This window comes from Natrix helvetica (assembly GCF_964273705.1).
Source record: "Natrix helvetica genome assembly, chromosome: 4".
Taxonomy (NCBI): Eukaryota; Metazoa; Chordata; class Lepidosauria; order Squamata; family Natricidae; genus Natrix; species Natrix helvetica.
The window spans coordinates 69040768-69058664 of record NC_138550.1 but is presented as its reverse complement, the minus strand read 5'-3'; the positions used below and the strand labels follow the sequence as shown (position 1 = coordinate 69058664).

Below are 17897 nucleotides of genomic sequence, written 5' to 3'. Positions count from 1 at the left end.
TCATTTCCACCCATTGTTTCTTCTCCTGTGTTCAGGTGCTTTGGAGAATAAATTGACCCTGTCTTCTTTATGGCGATTCCTTAGATATTGGAAGATTGCTATCAAGTCACCACAGTCCTTTTCATTAGACTAGACATACTCAATTCCTTCAACTGTTCTTCATATGTTTTAGCCTCCAGTCTTCTAATTGCATCACACTCATGTTGGAAGCACCAAGGCACATCCAGGTTGAAAGGATTAATTGGTGACATCACTGTTACCCGGGAGACACCCAGTTGGCCGCTCCTTTCATGTCCTAAGCAGGAGCTTGGGATGGGAGGTCACTCCATCCCACAGTAGCACTCAGGTCTTGAATTGCTATTTGTCAAGCCAGCGTCCAAACCATGTGAACCACCATGCGCCTAATCCCTAATCATAGGTTGGTTGGTTGTGGTCTACTTTATCAAATGCCTTACTAAAGTCCAAGCAAATTATGCCTATGGTCCATTAACTTAGTCAATTTGTCAAAGAACGCAATAAGGTTTGCTTGGAATGCCGGGGTTTTGACAAACCCACGTTGGCTTCTGGTTATAAGTGTTTGCTTCGAGGAGTTCATAGATGTGTTACTTGATTTGATTGGTTTGCCTTTTACAGGGTCTTCCCAGGTATTATGAAGCACAAGAAAGTACAACTTCAACCAAAACCCCCTCCCTAAACATTAGTTAACAGAATCCTAGAATAATTTGATTAATTTTACTAATCAAGTACTAATCAAGTACTAATTATAATAATAGCTGTTGGAGACCAACAGCTATTACTATAATCATAAACTACAATATTTAAATGCCATATTTTAAAATGGGATTTGAAAGAGTAGTTAGTGCAATAGAATAATGTATCAATAATCACAGACTTAACTGGCAATCTAAAAGTTTATTTGAAGGTAACTCCAGTACATCAATAATACACTAATCTGGAGGCTAGGATTGAATATAGCTGCCTAATGAAATAATGGGGTGCCCCAAGCCAAAGACATCCTGTACCTTGAATGGTAAAGTGAAATCAGAAACCTTGGGATCTTTGCGACTACACAACTTTTCTTTCAGGAAAAGGGAAGCCCCACAGAGAAGCATACGCAGTATACATTTTTGCTCAACTCTAATTTCCAAGTGCTGAGAGCCAGTTTGATCTAGTGGTTAAGGTATCAAGCTTGAAACAGGACATTGTAAGTTTAAATCTTGCATTAGCCTTGAAAGTCAACTGGGCTAGTCACTTTCTATCAGCCCAATACACCTCACAAGATTATTGTGGGGAGGAAAGTGTGTCGTATACATTCACCATCTTGAGTTATTTGTAAAAATAATAAAGGTGGGATACAAATAATTAACAAATAAATTGTCATGTTTCAGACCATTTTAATTAACAGAAATTCAATTATTTTTGTTGTACTGACAACCTTTTATGAACAGTAATTGCTGGGCCAAAGAATATGTATAATAGATGCATTTCATATTCTGAAGAAGCTTCAAGGATAAATGTCAATGGTAGCTGAGCAATACACAATGCATATTGATAAATCTGGTTTTTGCCTATTATTTCTTGGAGGATTATCTTAAATTCACAATCATCTTTCAGACAATTAATTAAATTACTTTCTGAATTAGATACTGGAAATATATTTTGAATATAACATTTACAAGTTTTAACAGTTTTGTTTCTGAATATAATTTAAAAAGCTAATGTTTAATGCACCATATTTTTGGAGTATAAGACGCCCCGAAGTATAAGATGCACCTAGCTTTTGGTGAGGAAAACAGGGGAGGGGTGGATCTGCCTCTGCCTCCCAGCAATTTGCCTCCTTGCAGCAAACAGTACAGACGGTATATACACTGTGGTGTATTTCTGTGCATGTGTGCCTGACCCATAGAAATTGCAAAGAATTGGAGAAATGTACATTATGACAGTATGCCAGAAAGTTTTCTTAAATGTAGTCATACTAACTACTCCCAATTATTTAAATAAAACTACTCCAAACATGACTAAGCCAGGGTCTAACTCAGCTGCCTTATCTTAATACTACACTGTTACATTTCAGACTAATAAAGTAGTCTTTAAAAAATAAGTCTAATAATTTGAAAAACCTATAGGCATTTATAGTTATTAACTTACCTCCCTGCAGCAAACAGCCTGTTTCAGTTTAACCTGATTAGCACAAGAAAAAAAATCTGCCTCTGCCTCCTAGCAATTTGCCTCCTTGCAGCAAACAGCAAGTTTCAGTTTTATCACTACCTCCACCATCAAAATTCTTCCTTCTTGATTTGTATAAATTTGTTTAGGATTGTTTCCTTAATGTATAAAACTACCCCTCTTTTCTTTTGTTGTGCTAAAGAAAAATAAACCCAGGCAAAAACCAGGACACATTCTATTCAAACATGGACAAATCACGCTCTAGAATAGACATGATATGGATGTCGCCAGAATTAAGAACAAATGTGCAAGAAGTAGAGATAGAAATAAATATATGGGCTGACCATAACCCAATAAAAATTAGTTGGAAGGGCAAAAGAAAAAGTGGAGATGGACATTGAACCAATCTACAATAAAAGAAAAAGAATTTATACAAACAATAGTAAAAGAAATGGAATTCTTTAAGGAGAATAAAAAAGAAGAGAATTCACTGCAAATGTATGGGACACAGCTAAAGCATATATTAGGGGACCAGCAATAACTTATATAGGGAGAAAAAACAAGGAAAAAACAACAACAAACAAAAGACATTAGAAGACTTCCGGTGATATTGTTGCAAGGTCAACGCAGGGGAACGGGGCTCCGCACCCCTGCATCAAATCTTCATTGGAGGCCCTGCCCCAAGGGGCTAACGTCACCCTGTAGGGGTGACTAATAAAGAGGGGGCCCCTGCAGGTCATGGAGAGCAACAGCTCTCCAGCTGAACCCAGAGTTTCTTCCCTCTATATTGATGATGGGGCAGCCATCATGGCCGCAGTGAAGCAGAGGCTGCCAAAGAAACTAAGACTGTGTTGCAGCAGTGAGAGTGGACAATGATTGGAGCTGGGTAAGGCGAATCGTAACTTCTGCTTAGTATTAGACCCAAAAAGAAAATCAATCCAGGAAAAGAGGCTCTCTGGAATATTTTTAAGCGGAGATTAAGAAGAGACAGAGAAAAGTTGCACCCTAACAGGAAATAAATAAAAGATATAAAATATGAAAAGACTTTAATTTTATTGGCATGGGTCTGATTAGACCCTTGAAAATGCTGAACAGCTGTCTATTGGATATTTTGTTTGAATTAACTTGAAACATATAATTGGCAGAATAGCTTTAAAGTGGCTTTTTGAAGTTGATCTTTAAGATCAACTTACTGGCAAATAAATATATACTATGTCAGAGGTCCTCAAACTTTTTGAATAGGGGGCTGATTCATGGTCCCTCACACTGTTGGGGGGCCGGACTGGCTGGCTGGGTGTGGCTCTGTGGTCATGTGACTGGGTGGGTGTGGCCAATTTAGCAGTCCATTTTGCCTTTCTCCTTGCTGTACTTGCTCAACCCAAGGATAAAGGACCATGGTATAACTGGAAAGCCTGAAAATGTGTAACAAGGAAAGATGAATCAAGATAATAAAATCCAGAAAACAGGGGAGATAACTAGAAGCTTAGAGGATGAGATAGCACAACAAATAGAACAAGGAGATAAGAAAGAGGAGACAATAAACCGGGGTGAAATAAGATTTGGAAAATATTTATTAGGTGGTAGAAAAATGGAAGTCAATAAATTGAAAGACATTCTGGGAAAATGACAGAGGATTTGGCAAATATGTGGGTGGACTGGCAGCAAAAAATAGCAGAGTTAGAAATAATGGTTGGGTTGAAAATGAAAGATGTAGATGAGGACCCAAAGGGGGAATATGGGAGGCAAGTTAAAAAGATAAGAAGGGAAATTTCCAAAAGAGTGAGAGATGATGGAGAAAAAGGATATTTTTTCTTTAAAACAAGAAGAGGGAGGAGGAGGAGGAGGAGGAGGAGGAGGAGGAGGAGGAGGAGGAGGAGGAGGAGGAGGAGGAGGAGGAGGAGGAGGAGGATTGGCTGTACTGAGAATTAGAATAGATTAAATATATTAAAAAATTAGAATTAAGGGGAATATTGTTATCCATATTTTTCTTTAACATAATTAAAGTGAATGCTGGAGGTTAAGATTAGATTTTGAAAAAGAATATTAGATATGCCCAAGAATAGTGTTATGACTATTAGAAGGATGTAGTAAATATTGATTAATTGAAAAATGAAGGAATACGTACTGATATCAATATATATACAGTGGGGCAAAAAAGTATTTAGTCAACCACCAATTGTGCAAGTTCTCCCACTTAAATAGATGAGAGAGGCCTGTAATTGGCATCATAGGTAGACCTCAACTGTGAGAGACAAAATGTAAAAAAAAAGATCAAACAATCACATTGGCTGATTTGGAAATAATTTATTTGCAAATTATGCTGGAAAATAAGTATTTGGTCAGTATCAAAAGTTCATCTCAATATTTCGTTATATATCCTTTGTTGGCAATGACAGAGGTCAAACGTTTTCTGTAAGTCTTCACAAGGTTGGCACACACTGTTGCTGGTATGTTGGCCCATTCCTCCATGCAGATCTCCTCTAAAGCAGTGATGTTTTGGGGCTGTCGCTGGGCAACACGGACTTTCAACTCCCTCCAAAGGTTTTCTATGGGGTTGAGATCTGGAGACTGGCTAGGCCACTCCAGGACCTTCTTACGAAGCCACTCCTTCATTGCCCGGGCAGTATGTTTGGAATCATTGTCATGTTAAAAGACCCAGCCACGTTTCATCTTCAATGCCCTTGCTGATGGAAGGAGGTTTGCACTCAAAATCTCACAATACATGGCCCCATTCATTCTGCCCTGTACACGGATCAGTCGTCCTAGTCCCTTTGCAGAAAAACAGCCCCAAAGCATGATGTTGCCACCCCCGTGCTTCACAGTAGGTATGGTGTTCTTTGGATGCAACTCAGCATTCTCTCTCCTCCAAACACGACGAGTTGTGTTTCTACCAAACAGTTCTATTTTGGTTTCATCTGACCATATGACATTCTCCCAATCCTCTTCTGGATCATTCAAATGCTCTCTAGCAAACTTCAGATGGGCCCGGACATGGACTGACTTAAGCAGGGGGACACGTCTGGCACTGCAGGATCTGAGTCCCTGGCGGCGTAGTGTGTTACTGATGGTAGCCTTTGTTACGTTGGTCCCAGCTCTCTGCAGGTCATTCACTAGGTCCCCCCGTGTGATCCTGGGATTTTTGCTCACCGTTCTTGGGATCATTTTGAGCCCACGGGGTGAGATCTTGCGTGGAGCCCCAGATCGAGGGAGATTATCAGTGGTCTTGTATGTCTTCCATTATCTAATTATTGCTCCCACAATTGATTTGTTCACACCAAGCTGCTTGCCTATTGCAGGTTCAGTCTTCCCAGCCTGGTGCAGGTCTACAATTTTGTTTCTGGTGTCCTTTGACAGCTCTTTGGTCTTCACCATAGTGGAGTTTGGAGTGTGACTGTTTGAGGTTGTGGACAGGTGTCTTTTATACTGATGACAAGTTCGAACGGGTGCCATTGATACAGGTAATGAGTGCAGGACAGAGGAGCCTCCTAAAGAAGAAGGTGCAGGTCTGTGAGAGCCAGAAATCTTGCTTGTTTGTAGGTGACCAAATACTTATTTTCCACCATAATTTGCAAATAAATTATTTCCAAATCAGCCAATGTGATTGTTTGGTCTTTTTTTTTACATTTTGTCTCTCACAGTTGAGGTCTACCTATGATGCCAATTACAGGCCTCTCTCATCTTTTTAAGTGGGAGAACTTGCACAATTGGTGGTTGACTAAATACTTTTTTGCCCCACTGTAATAACATGAGACTATGTTCGTTTGATTAATGTAGTAATTTTTATTTGTATTAATATTGGTTTTGTATCAAAATGAACGATACTCAGATGCCACATGGTCCATGCAATGATATTGATGATATTGAGTTTAAAAATAAAAATAAAACTTTATCCAAGAATGATCAGGTAACTGGACAGTAAATCCTATAAGGAAAGATTGAAAGAACTAAACATATTTTATGCAATGCTTTTTTTTCCAATTTTGTTTAATAAAAGAGACTTTCTATATAATTAAAAAAAAGACATTAGAAGAAGAATATAAAAACTTGAACTAGAACTACAAAAAGAGCCACAAAAGGAAAATTTTAAAAATCAAATGGAAATAATAAAACATATGTTGAATTTAATGGAAAAAGAAGAACTGGCACAACAAATCAAAAGAGCAAAACAAAACTTATTTGAAAACGCCAACAAACCAGGAAGATGGCTAGCATACAAGTTGAAAAAGGAGAAAGAGAAGAAATTGATAAGTAAACTACAAGATGAGAAGGAAACATCACAGTATCAAAATGAGAGTAAAAAGAAAATAGTTCAGGAGTTTTATGAGAAACTATACGATCAATAAAAATTTTTGGAGATAAAAGATTAAAAGATAAAGCAATATTTGGAAAAAGCTAAATTAGCAAAAGTGCCTGAAAACATGAAAGCTGTCAGGCCTCCAGCCAGTTTCCTTTTGGATCTTTCGCCTGCCAAATTTCTATCTACTCTGCTGTTTCTATAGTGGGGAAATGGGAGAGGGATAGTAAGGAGTAGGATGTGATGTAACCAAAATAAAATTCCTTTTAGATTTCCAAGATCATCCTTTGTCTTGGCATTTCTGCACCTGACCAGAAATGGATGGGTGGAACTTCCAGCCTGGCAGTGGAAGATTGGACCATGTGATGGACTTGTGAGTGTGGGGGCAAGATCTTGACCTTTCAACTGGGTGTGGAAAACCAAGAAGCTTTCAGATTCGGGTTTTCCCAGACGTGCCAACATGACTGTCTTAATAAATTGGAACTTTGAGCAATACTTTGCCTTGGACTCTGATTTAATTTTGAATGTTATTTGGAACCCTGACATAATCTATGCTAAATGAAAGAATAATGATGATGGAACTAATAGAGGAATAACAGAAAAAAGAATAACAAATCACCAGGACCAGACAGACTACCTGCAGAAGTTTATAAACATTTACATGATGCATTAAGTTTATCAATGCTAGAGGTTTACAATGAAGTATTGCTAGAAGCTAAGATCCCAAATACTTGGATAGAAGCAGATATTACATTAATCCTGAAAGAAGATTCAGATGTAACACAATAAAGAACTAGTAACTGCATTACTAAATGCAGACTACAAAATATCTGTATCAATAATAGCAGAAGGATTTAAAATATTTTTGAATGAATTTATACATCCAGACCAAAATGGCTTTCTACCCAAAAGACAAATTAAAAATAATGTAAGATTTATATTAGACATGTTGGAGTGCAATCAGAAAAATAAATGGCATTGTTCTTTTTAGATGCACAAAAAGCATTTGACAATGTAAATTGGCAATTTACATTACACCAATTAGAGTGTATGGACTTTGGTGAGAGGTTTATAAACATGATTAAGACAATATATTCCAAAGAAATGCTCAAAGTGATTGTGAATGGGGACTCGACTGAATTTTTTTTTTAAAACAAAATTTTATTGGTTTTTAAAAAAATAGTCAAGGAAAGGGGTAATGGATAAGGTTACAAATTTTGACAGTTACATTGTGCAGGAAATGGCCCCCTCCCCCATTCTCATAGCTTTCATTTATCAACACATTAGATTATTACTACTTAATAGTATTTTGTCAGCATATAAACTTTTATCTTCAAATAATTTCAATCATTTTATATCAAACAGATTTTCTAGTTCATTTTTGTGATCTGAGTTTTCTAGATGTTGCCTCTTCTCCCCCCTCCAGCAGCGCTCCAGCACCTCCCGTGTCCTGTATGTCCGGTGTAGTGTCATCAGGTTTATCTAGGAGGACTTTATTTTTTTCCATGAAAGCCTCAGCCTCCATAGTTGTGTTAATTCTAACTCTCGTGTCCTCCCAGAATATTAGCATACCTTCTGGCAAAAGCCATCTAAACCACACCCCTTTCTGGTATAATTTCTTCGCTAACTGTGAATAATTTTTTCTTTTATCTCTAACTTTCTTTGGGATCTGTTTCAGAATGGCTATTTCTACATCCTTATATTTTAATGCTTGCCCCCTTTGTGCACTCAGAATCTCGTCTCTTGTGGTCTTTCTAAGAAATTTAATGTGTACCTCCCTTGGAACATTGTGTGTTCTGGCATATGCTGAGTTTACTCTATAGACCAGGTCCATGTCCCACCCCATCTGTTGTCTGTCTTTTTTAGTATATTCAGCCAATAAATTTGTCATAATATCCCTCAAATCTTCATCATCAGCCTCAATTACATTTTGAAATCTAAGGAAAAAAGACATCTGTTCAAATTCTGTTTTTATCTGATGGTTCTCAAGTTCTTGATTTCCTTTCTGCACCCCCTTCACCTCTCTCCTCATCTCAGCCGTCCCCTCCTCCAAAAGTTCCAGTCTCTGTGAGTTTTGGATCGCACGTTCTTGATTCTCTCTGAGCTGCTCGTTCATTTCCTTATTTATTTATTTATTGAATTTATTTCAATTGATTTTTAAGTCCTCCTGCCCCTTTAAGAGTTGCTGAAACATCTGTTGAAAGACCACCTCAGGGGGCTTAGGCTGGAACAAAGAAGTTGGTGTCTGTTGACCGCTGGGGCTGGATGTCGAAGATGCCAGGACGGAGCCAGCAAAACCCGGTTTCCCCGGTGGTGGTCTTTTAGGTGGCATTGTGGTAAACAAAGCTCAGAGATGGCAATGTCAGTACAGAGAAGAAACAATTGGGAAGGTGGGTAGCCAAGAGAGATCGCGAGGCAGGGAGTCTGGCCAGAAAGGGACCTTTTCTCAGTTCTAACTCCGGGCAATAAAGCAATAAAATCCTTTGTTCCAAGTCCAGGATAAAATATAACACGAGATCTCTGAGTGTCACGGAGACAAAGACAAAATGCCAGCAACTTCTGTGGGTGGAGTCAAGTTTCAAAGTACATGAAGACGACGGAAGTGTGCCATCTTGCCCTGCCAGCTCCAGGATCAGAGGACAACAAGCCAAAAATTTTCAAAGTTCAAAGAAAACAGATCATCACCTCATTTCACAATTGCAGTAGGAGAAATCTGTTGTTGCTATGAGGGAGATTCCATTCCAGGGCTCCCCCTCTTCCTCCTCCTCTGGGGGCAGAGAGCAAAACAGTTTAAAGCCGCTTGTCCAAGGGGGGGGAAATCCCCCTCCCTCCAATCACACTTCCCAGAAACAGGTTGAAAGTTTTTCTTAAAAGCTGACAGTCTTTTGTTTTCCTTCACTCATAAAGGGGAACGGGGAGGGGGGGAATCTCCATCTCACCGCACTGCAACTGCGTCCTTCAAATCTTGAGTTTTCTTCCAGCTGCCTCAACGCGAAGACGCCACGGCGCCTCCCCTCTTGCCTCCCGGTGCCTAGGGCGATGCGGGGAGCCCCCCCCCAGCCACTGACGACACCGGGGGTCACCCGCTACGCCGCCCCCTCGGCAGGAGCCTCTCCAGGGCGTCCTGTGCCCCCCCCCCGATCAAAGGGGAGCCCACCAGGAGTGCGCGGGGCGAGCAAAGCTTGCCCGTCGCGTACCGCAGCCAGAAGCGGAAGTCTCGACTGAAATTTTTGATATTAAAAAAGGCACAAGACAAGGATGCCCACTGTCCCCATTGTTATTCATATTAACATTGGAAGTGCTAAACAGAAGTATTAGACATGACCCAGAAATAAAAGGTATGGAAATAAAAAGAGAAAAGTACAAATTGCAAGCATTTGCGGATGACCTAGTACAGCGATGGCGAACCTTTTTTGGCTCGTGTGCCATAAGTGGGGGGAGCGCAGGGGGGTCATGTGCGGGCATGCCGCACCCATAATGCAATGTGCGACATGTGGAGACAGCAATATGCAATGGCAATCCCTGCAGCCTGAAACACTGATGGTCGGGAGGCCTACTTGTGCTAATCAGGCTATGCTGAAGCTGAAGCTGGCTGTTTGCTGCAAGGAGGCAAATTGCTGGGAGGCAGAGGCCAAAGGATAGGGGCCAGCAAGTGGGCAGGGCTACATTTGGTGTATAAGATGCGCCCAAATTTTCACCCTCGTTTAGGGGGGGAAATGCATCTTATACTCCAAAAAATACAGTAACTTTTTTCTCCCCATCCCCATCCCCATGAAAACAGGAACAGAAGGCTCTATCAACAGTCAGCTTATGCCTTTGTCATCTCTCAGTTGTGCTACTATAACTCGCTCTATAGGGGACTGTTCTTGAAGATGACCAAGAAACTTCAGCTAAATATAAGATACGATTATTCATATACAGAGGAAATGCCCAAAGGTAAACTGACTACCAAACTGTTTCTACATGGCGTTCAAGTTGACTGTAATAACGATACGATTCTCCTCCCATCTTTATTTTGGTCATGTCAACTTGGCATATTAAATATTTCTGCCTGCTATTTTCCCCAAAACATAGAGAGGTGGATTGGACTCTAAACGTGGGAGTCTGTGAGAATGATTGCTCTTGAGATAATATTGAGAAAACCTGTTAAAACTTGTATCTTTACGTGGGCATGGGGGATTGAGAAGTTGATAAAACCTGTACCTGGGATGTCTATGAGCACTGCTTTTTTATTGCTATTATTGCTAAGAACTTTGTTTCTATGGGCTTCTATAAATTTATTGCAATAAAGATTATAAGCAGACCAGAATTGGTGATTATGACAATGAGAGGGACATCCGTTGTGGAATCCACAACTGGTTAGCCAACTGCAGAAGTTGGCTGCATGAACACATCAAGTATATTCTGGAACTTAAGGCTGCTGTTGATTCTGTTCCTAAGGGCCACAAAGACTTCCAAGTGGTGATTAACACTGATAAGAAGCCTTGTGGAGAGTACTGAGGTCATTTCAATGCCTCCAGAAGTGGCTGTTCTCATTGTCGGCGAGGATTTTGAGAAGAGAGATATCGTTCTCTACAGCAGAGACAACAGGTTGTTACGAATCAGTGAGACACACCTTGGTTTATTCTCCAGTACCCTCTGATGTTCTGCTATATGTATGTTCAATATACCTCAGTGTGAACCAAACACCAAAGTTCCTCTCAAGAAGACCGTGTCTGCTGCTACCTTTTACATCTACAGGATAATGGAGTGTGATGGGGAAGAATGTTACCTACTGCTGTTCCAGTTCTGTAGCGAAGCACGGGTATCCAACTAACTAGTCACTGATATCTGTAACTTTTCCATGATATTTCAACACAGAATAAAAGGGATTAAAAAAAAATTAAACCTGGAATGAGCAAATAAACTACTAGTAATATAAGCCAAATAATAAATTTGCTGAAAAATATCAATCCAGTAGTTTCTACAATGTATTCACCAATAGAACCTTGCTTAAATGATTTCCCATTCCTGCTTAATTATTTTACCAGATATAAAACAATACCCTGTACAGGTAGTCCTCAACTTACAACCACAATTGAGTCCAAAATTCCTGTTGCTAAGAGTGATATTTGTTAAGTGAGTTTTGCTCCATTTTACAATCTTTCTTGCCACAGTTGTTAAGTGAATCACTGTAGTTATTTGTAATACGCATGTTAAGTGAATCTAGCTTCCCATTGATTTTGCTTGTCAGAAGGGTAAAAAAGCTTGTCAGACGGGACACTCCAACTATCACAAATATGAGTCAGTTGCCAAGCATCTGAATTATGATCACATGATCATGAAGATGCTGCTCACATCACAGGGGGATGATGCAACAGTCGTGAGAAAACTTAATATAATAATAAGTCACTTTTTCCAGTACTAGTATAATTTTGAACAGTCACTAAATGAAGTAAGATGAGGACTACCTGTATTCTGAAGTCTAATTTGAATGACTGATATGCAGATAAATTTTAATGAGTCACACTAGTAAAACATCTGATCTCAATATATTATACCTGAGGAATACTTACTGGACAAAGTCCGCAAGGTATCCGTATCAGCCCTGTGGGTTGTATGACTGGATTGATAGCTCTGTAGAGTTTCATGTGCCCATCTACACTTCCTGCTGATGCTTCCTTTGCAGCAATAATGGTCATTTCTACTTTTCCATCATATATTAAGGTATTTAAAATGGTTTCTATATCCTCCATTGACAATTCCACCTAAATAATTTAAAAAGCTTAAGTAAGAATTCTTTAAGAAAAGGAGTATACTGATGCTTGAAAAGTAGGCTATTGTAAGTGCTTCTATTACACAACTTATGCTTAATTGAACAGGACTGTTTTTTAAAAATCCAACTGGAACTTCAGCATGATTTCAGCATGAAAGGATTAACATTAGTTTAGTTATCAAGAAATGTGGTAAACGCAATTACTTTCAAATTACATAGACTATGCATGCTCCCTCTGAGGGAGATGGGCAGTCTAAAAATACAAATTATAAATAAATAAAAATAATAAAGGAGTAAAATTGTCAGAGGTAGGCTGAATACCATTTAAAAAAGGAAACACAGTTCAGCCAAAAGCAGACTTTACATCTATGCCAGCAAAAAAAAAGGAATAAAAAGTGCTTTAAATCAAGTGGATCATAAAACTTATCTGCTGTATTTGAGCTCTCACTAATTCAGAATTAGTTTTGCATGATATGATGCAAGGAGGCCATCCAATACTATTAAAAATATGCCCATGAAAAAATATGTCCGTATTTTTTTTCTATCAGGTGTAATCTTAATTTTCTTCAAAACTGAAATCTGTTTTATATTCAATTAATATTAAAACCCAATAACCCAATTAATATTAAAACCCAATAACCCAACATTTCTTCAGGGTACATTCTGAAGCTATACATTTTAATTTAAAAGTCTTGTTTGAACCCAGACTGCTATTGCTTATTCCTTTTTTTTTTCATTCTCTTTCTTTCTTTTCATATTTCTGTGGATAAAAACTAAAAAATAGGATCTAATTTTTAATAAATAATATTCAAATGGATTTATAATCCAATTGATTACTTTTATAAATGGATCCTGAAAGCCGCTAGCAAAAATTAACAATCAATCATGAATGAGTTAGGACCAATAGTAGCAGCTTATGTTCCCATAAAGTGATCACTGCATTAATGCAATTCAACTTAAGGTGGACATTCACATGATCTACAAATACAACAAAAAAGAAAATGCCTATTATTTTGCAAGACACAATGTTGTTCTTTAAGTACAAAATGAAAAACTAATACACCACTGGTCTTACCTTACTGATACCTAGCTCACTGATATATTTCCACACCTCATGAGAAGAAGCGAATGAGCTATTTCTTTGTATCATAGGATTCTGCTTGGTTTCTCGAGCTGCTTCAGCCTACAAGATAATACCAACGGAAAAAAGATGTATTAGAGAAGCCACCTATATCAGTGGATAAGAGTATTTTAGCTGGTATTCATTCAAAGATGTTTCCAAGTAAGCTATTCATACAGTGTTTTAAATAAGCATTTCTTGGCATCAAAATAATTAACCTTTAAGAAACGCCTCTGTGGCTTCCCTTTGCTGCACTTCATTGACTTCTTCAACATTAATGTTTTTTTTAAAACAAATGCTGTAAACTTTAAAAAATGATTTTTTAAAAATTATTTTTCATTCCCACAATATCTAGCAGGAGATAAATCTGGCTTATTTTTTCTTCAGAAAAGTGTTTGCAACTTTTTTCAGAGAATAGAGGAAAGCACAAATGGATTTGGTATCTCATGACTTAATTTTACTCAATAATGAGTTGGCTAATGAGTTAGCTAATAAAGTTGAAATGACACAAATATTGGAATAAAACTACATGAAATGCTGAAATTCTCAGTGCTATCAAAAGTTAAAGATAGGCAGTATATATATTCTGGAAAGCAGAATGTTAGAAATTTAAATATGTAAATTAGAATTCTCCGTAATATACTAGGACTCTGGACTTTTTTTATGCCACATAAAGTACCACATCTGCCATATTAAATGTAGGTGCCTAACCAGCTTGTGGGATCATTACATGAAACATCTGCTTTTTTAGTTATATCCCAGGGATCCTTTCCTTAGGAATAGCTTTAATGTACTCAAACTGTTCAGGAAAAAAAACCATTATAGGAGTCACAGGCTTCATAGCATCCACTATAAGATGCAAGATCCAATTTGAATACTCTGAAGTATCACAAAATTATAGTGTTAGAAAGGATCATTAATACTATCCAACTCCTTGCTCTATAAAATTTATATACAGTCTGAATTTTAAAAAATCCAGCTAAAGAGAATCTACAAATTTGATAAAAGTAGGGACTGGAAATCTTAAGAGACTTGTTGCAATGGTCTGTGGTGAAAGTTGGACAGATTTAGAGAAACCTTATCAAGTACAGAATGATAACTATCACCATTATAATTAGTTAGGATACATTGTCGTGTTGTAACTGATCTATTTTTTTTCTTATTTTTCCCCCTTTGCACAACAGAGAGATTGAAGAGGAAGCAATTACAAGAGAATGTGTATGCACACAATTGGGAACAAATTGGGTTTTTTGTGCAGCATGCCCGCAGTTCCCAGTGTTGCCAGTACTATCACAAAGCTTCCGTGGGTATTCCCCATTGAGTAACTACTTGCTCCCTCGTAATTCTCTCTTGTAAGAAGGGAAAGAAGAAAGGAGAAAGAATGTTTGCAAATTACATATATACCTTAGCAAATTACATTTACCTTAGTCTGAAGAAATTTAAAACACTGTTGATTTAGCACCTCTACAAATTCAGATTCGAAGTCTTGGTCACTATACCAAGCTCCTCCTGTCACAGAACGATCCGGCTGGAGATTGTACAACATGTACACTTTCTTCTTGGATGCCTATTGAGTTAATGACATGTTTTATTCAACTCCTCTGAAATATGAAAAACCTTCTAATATTTATCTTTAAGAAAATTTATCCTGTATGATACAGGTATGCCTCAACTTACAATGATTTGTTTAGTGATTATTTGAAATTACAATGGCACTGAAAAAAGTGACTTATGATCATTTTTCAAATTTATGACTGTTGCAGCATCCCTGTGGTCACATGATCAAAATTTGGAAATTGGCAATTGGCAATTAGCATGTATTTATGTTTGCAGTGTCCTGGGGTCATGTGATCACCTTTTGTAACCTTTTGACAATCAAAGTCAATGAAGAAACCAGATTCACTTAACATCCATGTTACGAACAACTGCAGTGATTCATGTAACAACTCTGGCAAGAAAGATTGTAAAATGGGGCAAAACACACTTAATAACGGACTTGCTAACAACAGAAATTTTTGATTTAATTGTTGTTATAAGTCAAGAACTACCTGTAGTGCTCCAGGGTCTTTGAAAGATATGGTTCAATGGTTCCAAGTTCATGTCTGCCAGCTCCTTCAGAACTCTGGGATGTAATCCATCAAGTCCCAGTGATTTGAACTTGTCTAGAGCAGACAGGTGTTCTTTTATCATTTTCTTTCTTAATTTAATTTAATTATAGTTGCTTTTGGTAGGTTGGGCTGTATTATCTTTTTGCGTAAAGATAGATGCAAAGAATGAATTAGGTAGCTCTGCTTTCTCTCTATTGCCTCCTTGCCATCTTCTCTCATTAGTGGACTGATTGTTTTCTTGACTTTTTTCTTGTTTTTCATATGTTGAAACTAACTTTTACTATGGTATTTTTGACATTTGTTGCAAGTCTTATTTCACTCTGAGTCTTAGCTTTCCTAACTTCATCTTTGCAAGTTTGGGCTATTTGTTGGTATTCTGCCTTAATTATATGTCCCTCTTTCCATTTTTTGTACTTATCTTTTTTGACTTTCAGTTTATCAGATAGTTCGTGGAATCATGTGTGTTTCTTCTTGGATTTCTTGTTTTTCTTTTTCAGCGGTATTGAGCTGGACTGGACATTTATAATCATACTTTATAGAGTTTCCCAAACTTCTTGAGTTGTTTTCCCCTTTACGATTTTCATCCATCCCAAGCTATTTCTAAGTTTGTTAAAATGAGCTTTTTTAAAGTCTAAGGCACTGGTTTGATTATGTTCTATTGTTTGTGTTTCCATTATATTGAATACCAATATGACATGGTCACTCTCTCCCAAAGTTCTGGCTACTTCAACCTTCTCTCTCATTTCTTCTCTATTAGTAAGAATTAGGTCCAGTATAGCTATCCTAATTCCCACTTCTACCTTTTGGATGACAAAATTGTCAGTCAGGTTGGTCAGTAACCTGTTTGATCTCTCACTTGATGCAGAATTTGTCTCCCAACTGATGTCAGGGTAAAGTCCCCCATTACTATTGTGATGTGTTTCTTACAGACATGTTAACTGGTTAACAAAAAGTTTGTCTATTTCTTCTGCTTGATTGGGTAGCCTGCAGTATACATTTATGGCAATCTCATTCTTTTTTCCCCCTTTCATATTGACCTATATGCATTCCTGGAGACTTTCATTCTTGGTTTTGTGCATTTTTATAGAGATGTAGTGAACTCTTACATATAATGCAACTCCACCTCCTCTTTTATTTATTTTGAAATTTGTATCTCTCCATCTGTACATTCGGGTCATGAGTTTCTTTTCTTTCTTTTTTTGACTGCTCAAAGTTCTAATTTATTAAGAGAGCCATATTAACACATCTGGGAAGACCCGAATCTGAAAGCTTCCCAGTTTTCCCCATACAGTTGAAAGTTCAAGATCTTGCCCCCACACCCGCAAGTCCATTACATGGTCCAATCTCCCACTGCCACACTGGCAGCTCCACCCATTCAGTTCTGGTTAGGTGCAGAGGTGCAAAGACAAAGGATGACCTTGACTTTCTAGAAAGAATTTTGTTATGGCTACATCACGTTCTAACTCCGTACAATCCCCCCTCTCATTTTCCCACAATAGAAAATGCATAGTAGAATAATCAAAAGTGTGGCGGGCCAAAGATCCAAAAGAAAATATGGCTGCAAGCTTGACAACTGATGGACTTCAACAGCTGGCTGGAGTTGACAGTCCACTAGCCTTTTTTAAAAAACTTCATTTTCTTTAAGCAATCATCACATCTTTGCAACACATTACACTTCTTTTACATATCTGTTGTGATTCTTTTATCTGTACATATAAGTCTTATATAACTATAAATAAATATGCATTTATATTATTTCATACATCTTTTTTCTTCATTCCATATATAACATTCTATATATTCTATGTATAACCTTTATTACATTTGACTCATTTTGTATCCATTTCCTATTATTTATCTGCTACAGTCTATTTCATATTTCTATTTTTTAAACATTTCCGGCTTTGTAGTTGTTTTTTAATTTATTGATCTTTCTTCCTTTCTTTTTTGCTTTTGGACATTCCCCTCCTTTCCTCTAGCCAATTATACCATAAATCCCATACAAAGTAATATTCAGATTCTTCTTTCTCTTTTAATTATTTCGTGAGCCTATCCATCTCTGCACATTCCAATATTTTTTTAATTACATTTTCTTCTGTTGGTGTGTAATTATTTTTCCAATTTTGTGCAAATGTAATTCTTGCTGCCGTGATTATGTGTAGAATTAAGTATCAATGTTTTTTATAATTCCTAACAAATATAAGGTTTAGTGCAATTGGGTGTGTGGTGATCTCCTCCAGCCAATCTTTTATTTTTTCCCAATATTTTTTCGCAGATGAGCACATCCATCACATATGGTAGTATGTTCTGTGTTGTTGGTTGCATTTCCAACAGACAGGTGAGCACTCCAGGAACATTTTCGCAATTCTCGCTGGTGGAAGATGCCATCTGTAGAACATCTTGTACATGTTCTCTCTATATGCCATTGCCATCATTAATTTATAATTTTTTCCC

At 37.7% G+C, this 17897-nt stretch overlaps 1 protein-coding gene across 1 annotated transcript in view; it reads right to left on the bottom strand.

Annotated features, from left to right (window-relative positions):
* Positions 1-17897, bottom strand: part of POLR3F (RNA polymerase III subunit F) — a 107928-nt gene that overhangs the window by 1601 nt on the left and 88430 nt on the right. The window contains exons 6-8 of the mRNA XM_081950500.1: positions 14759-14902; positions 13291-13398; positions 12016-12207 (exon numbers count right to left, since the gene is read on the bottom strand). Of these exons, the coding sequence (XP_081806626.1) occupies positions 12016-12207; positions 13291-13398; positions 14759-14902 (444 nt within the window). The remainder of the gene's footprint in view (positions 1-12015; positions 12208-13290; positions 13399-14758; positions 14903-17897) is intronic.